This window comes from Gastrolobium bilobum, unplaced genomic scaffold (genome assembly GCF_033153095.1).
Source record: "Gastrolobium bilobum isolate Gb01-03AN ecotype WA unplaced genomic scaffold, APGP_CSIRO_Gbil_v1 utg908, whole genome shotgun sequence".
NCBI classification, from domain to species: domain Eukaryota; kingdom Viridiplantae; phylum Streptophyta; class Magnoliopsida; order Fabales; family Fabaceae; genus Gastrolobium; species Gastrolobium bilobum.
In genome coordinates, this window is record NW_026897979.1 from 161,420 (window position 1) to 166,548 (window position 5,129).

At 32.9% G+C, this 5,129-nt stretch overlaps 1 protein-coding gene across 1 annotated transcript; it reads left to right on the forward strand.

Annotated features, from left to right (window-relative positions):
* The first annotated feature begins 1,048 nt into the window (after nt 1-1,048).
* LOC133311895 (uncharacterized) lies at nt 1,049-4,790 on the forward strand. The gene is made up of 7 exons (XM_061513022.1): nt 1,049-1,065; nt 3,196-3,304; nt 3,389-3,457; nt 3,626-3,683; nt 4,159-4,394; nt 4,579-4,644; nt 4,737-4,790. Exons 1-7 carry the CDS (start codon nt 1,049-1,051, stop codon nt 4,788-4,790), a joined length of 609 nt encoding a protein of 202 aa, XP_061369006.1.
* The last annotated feature ends 339 nt before the right edge of the window (nt 4,791-5,129 follow it).

Here is a 5,129-nt window from a genome sequence, read left to right on the forward strand (position 1 = left end):
ACAAATACCTAAGAATTAGGATTACATAAATTTCAAATAAATAAAATAATTATTCCATGAAGATTAGAATCACATCTGATAAATTTAATCTAAAACATAACTATGACCTTGATCATCTGTCAACGTCAAGCTAATGACGTTAAACAAGCGCTTGTTGGGAGGAAACCCAACAGATTTATGCTTTTATTTTATTTTGCCGCATTTACTTTTTATTTTTGTTTATTTTATTTAACTTTAGTTTAAACTTTTGATCTTCATGGTGATATATTTGGACAATCTTCTGATGCTTCTGATTATTTTTGTTGTTATTACGTGTTCCTTGTTTCTTATGTATAGTCCATTGCTGAGGACAACAAAATTCTAAATCTGAGAATGGGGAGCACCGCCATATACAGTAGCAGTCAGACTTCCCTGTGAAGATGCAAAGAGCCACAAAATTTTTCAAAAAAACAGGGAAAATTCTTTTCCTTATTCCTCTTTATTTTATTTTATCTCTTCTCTATGTTTGAATTATTGAATCATGTTAAGTAAGAATTAGTCAGTAAAAATTAATTTATGATGTGATGACTTAGAATATATATTTTTTTTTTATGAATAAACATTGATTGAGTTAGTCTAAGAATCAGTAAGAATAATAAAATTACAGTATGAGTGATTGAGAAAGAGCATAAATTACTGAATTGCACACATATAACCGTGAGGTTTGAGCCTAAACAGAAACTTCTTTTCAGTTTGCATTTCACTGTTGAAAATATTATCAGAACTTGCTTTGTTTCTCCTTAAAATGGTTGTTTGCATGCATGTTTGAAATGATTGAGGCATTTTATTGTTTTAACTAGTTAGCCAAAAAGTCAACCATTATGATATCCTTTGTTTAGTCCCTTTAAGCCTAAGCCTTTTCTGTTCTTAATATCTGTTGTCTTAATTAGCCACTCCAAATACACATCTACCTTAAATAAAATTGGATAATAGAAAACTTATGGTAGGGTGTAAACATGAGTACTTTATCATGTAATTCAAAAGTGGTGAAAAAAAGAAGGTTAGGTGAATGGAGCAAAAGGAAAGGTTGGAAAATGGTGAAAAATAAAAATATTTATTGTTTCTATGAAAATAAAAGTGTTGAAAGAAAATGAAAATGAAAAAAAGTATTGGAGGTTGAAAAAGAAAAGCATAGAAAAAGAAATAAAAGTGCTAAAAAAAAAGAAAAAGGAGGAAAGAAAGGAGAAAAGAGATTATTTGTTTGAGTGTTTACACTTTACTATGATATTTATGTGTTCCAATGTTATAAGTAATTTTCTCTTAATTTTTCTACCTTTAACCCAGCCCTATTACCACCTGAATAAAGACCTCTTGATCTTTTGTGCATGTGAATTAACTGTGGAAAGTGAGAATATTATCAAGCTTATGAAAATATTGATACAGTGAAAATTTGAGTGAAACACTTACCCTTAGACAGATGAGTGATGAGTGACTTGATATATCTATTGAGGGATGTGTTAAAACTCAGTTTTATGCTTGATTGACTGAACTCATACTTTGATTTTATAACTTGCTCACTTTCAAGGCTGCTTAGCTAATTGTTTGTTCTTAAAAATTCTATTATTGTTTGATCATTTTTAAATTGATATACTGTCTAGTTTTATATTAAGCTTGCTTACATTATTCCATGTTTTTAATTCAATTCATTGCTGAGGACATCAATTAGTAAATCTGGGAATGATTTGATAAGTGTCCAAGACACTATGTTTTTATGGTTAAAAAGAGTTCAAATAATAATTAAAATAACTAAAAATATAATGTTAATTAATAAAATATTAAAAGATAGTAAATTGCAAACAAATGGATAAGATCCTAATCTTTGTTGTTGTTTCACACTAGAATAGCAAATTGCAATCAAGAAGGATAAAGGCAGTTGCAAAGGATAAGGATCAAGAAAAATAAAGAATTAATCAAAATTAATCCTCAGCGAGTCTGGTCCAAATTAAAAAGCCAATTTTTATTTTTATAAAAATGCACGTTAGGGCTCATTCTATTTATTCTTGAATTTGGAAGACGGAGGACAGCAGAGCTCATGATGGCTGCGGCTTAGGAAAGGGAAAAGCTCCATTCCGGGCCTGAGGAGCAGAGAAACGGTCAAAGCTTTACCGTGGAGATCGGGTTTTATGTTTCTTTTATGAATCTTTATAGTTTCTTAGTATCTTTTGATATTGTTTTTATAATTATGCATAGCTAAATTTCTGTTAGTAGTTAGGAAGATACGGAACCAATGGGTTCTTAGTTGATGTTTGTTTATTCTTATGAATTACATTCTTGTTTCTAAATTATGCAATCAATCTGATATTTATGCTTAGTTTTATTTATGACTTGATCACTCGTAGATAAACATATGAGTCATATATGACAATAGGAATGTTGGTGTATGATTCTGATTGGTTGATTGCTGGAATTTGCATGATCTAGGGATAGACTTGTGAATTTTATAACTGTGAGTTCTTGCGTTAATGCTTATTTTATGAAAAAGTACTAAGGGATTAGGCTTTGGATTAGAATAAAAGATTAGATTACTAAGAGATTTGGATTTAGTCAATTATAGAAAGAGCTGTTAATAATTTAATCTTGAATGTAATCGTAAGAATAGACAAACTCGTTAAGAAACCATGGGGGAAGTTGAATTCTAACTATGCCTTTTATTGAAAACTTAAATCAATTTCTTTTAGCTTTAATTAATTCTGAATTAAATTTCTAAAATATTAAAAACCAAAAATAAGTTCATAAATTCTGCTTTTAATATAATCACAATATCCTCAAGAAAACCTTTAATGATCGATCCAACTTTGATTAAATAAATAAATTATTGCTTGGTCATCAGTCCTCGTGGGATCGACAACTCTACTTTATCACTTTATTACTTGTACGACCGGTGCACTTGTTGAGTTCGTCAACAGTAGCCCCAGAGTCAAACAAGACATCAACATCATCCACCAATGGAAACAGTACCTCTGACAAGGTTCGGAGCTCGGTCCGATTGCTACCGATCCAAAGTGTAAACTCGCCTAGTGGCAGGTGGCACAATAGATACGTGCCTGTGCCGCTGTAGGTGGAAGGGGAACCATATGTAAATTTTTTAAAAAGACATACGATGTCCATAGGCTGTCAAATTTATGAGGTGATGATTTAGCTATTCTGTATCAACAGTTTAGCCATGCATGAAGAGTCGACATCTAGGCGCAAGGCTGATGATAATGTTCTAGACGGAGCTGTTCCTGCATATCTTCTGGATCGTGAGAACACGACCAGAGCAAAGGTATGTCACACATGCAGTTTTGAAAGTCAAACAATCCTTACTTCTTATTCTGTTGCACGTAATCTGATAAATTTCTATTTTTAGGTTCTCAGCAACACCATTAAGCAAAAGAGGAAGGAGAAGGCTGGGAAATGGGATGTTCCTCTGCCTAAGGTAAGATTGCATTCAATACTTTGTACAGATGATGTTAAATGATATCTCTTGCATGAAATTTGCTTCCCATTCCTATTTGTTGTGCATCTTTTGTTTTCTTTTGGAAGCAAAGCGGGGGGGTGTTCCTTTTGAGTAATTATGGGAATGTATGCTTTCCAATTTCTTCAGGTACGTCCTGTGGCTGAAGATGAAATGTTCAAAGTTGTCCGGTCTGGTAAAAGGAAAAGTAAGTATTATATTTCAGCTTCTTACATTATTCATATTTAGCTATCCTAAGTTAAATATTAGCTTCGGGTTTTATGTTCTTGATTGTGCCACATGATCAAAAAGGTATAAAAATGTTATTTTCAAGTACTAGTTACATACATGATTGTCATTTCTTTATCTTTCTGCAAATCATGTGTTTTTACATTTCTTGGTTCCCTCCTCCCCTTCTCAGATTGTTTATGGACAAAGGCAACTTGGATAGATTGTAGTTCTTGCATTTTTGTGGGTGGCTAATGATTGAAAGCACAAAAAATCTTTAGTCATGGTCTTGTGGTTTCCTTAAATGATCGGATAATTTTCTTTCTTGCTTGTGAAGGTGTCCTACTGTTTTGTTTCTATAGTCTCTTAGTTTATTGGATAAGGGGTATTAGACAAAATGCATATTGATCACTGACAAAAAGACATCTGATAGTGTATGGCTTACTGTTTTGCAGCTAAGCAATGGAAGAGAATGGTTACAAAAGCTACATTTGTTGGGCCTGGTTTTACCAGAAAACCTCCAAAGTATGAGCGGTTCATTCGTCCTACAGGGTTGCGGTTCACTAAAGCTCATGCCACTCATCCAGAACTTAAATGCACATTTAATCTAGAAATAATTGGAGTGAGGAAAAACCCTAATGGCCCTATGTACACCTCTCTTGGTGTCATGACCAAGGGAACTATAATTGAGGTATTATATTTGCTGCTGCTCTTCTAGTTGAGGGTTATTTTCATACTCAAAATTTAAGCCATCTAATTTAATCTCAACTTGCCCTTAATTTTCATGCATTTATATTTACTAAACCCAAATTTAAATGTAGTATGAGTTATTACAAAATGTGTGTTACTTATTTCCCTGTTAACTGTAATTTCAGGTGAATGTTAGTGAGCTTGGCCTGGTCACACCTGCGGGGAAAGTTGTGTGGGGTATGATAATTTGTGTTACTTGTATTCTGGTTTTGTCACCATTGGCTGAAATTTTAACTGAAATTGATGCGTTGGATTTTTGTTTGCCATGAATGCAGGTAAATAGGTTACCAATAACCCAGAAAACGATGGTTGTATAAATGCAGTTTTGCTTGTTTAAGGTTATAGCAAGGATTGGAGTTGGAACTTGACTTCAAAAGCAGTGGTTATGCTTATACATTTTATGGAGCATAACCACTGCTTTTAGATAAGACACAAGTCTGAACAGCATCTTTTATGCTTATACATTTCATTATATGGAGCAAAACCTCATCAGGCAAGTTACTCAGACCATCCCTGTCCCCAATCTTCTTCTCTCTGTCTCTTCATCTTCATCATCAAAGTTAAACAACTGCTTATTGAGTTCCGAAATTCTAAGAAATCAACTCAAAATAGGAACAACAGAGCAACACAACACAAACAATTAACAAGCCAAACTATAAAGTACCTACCAAGTCAG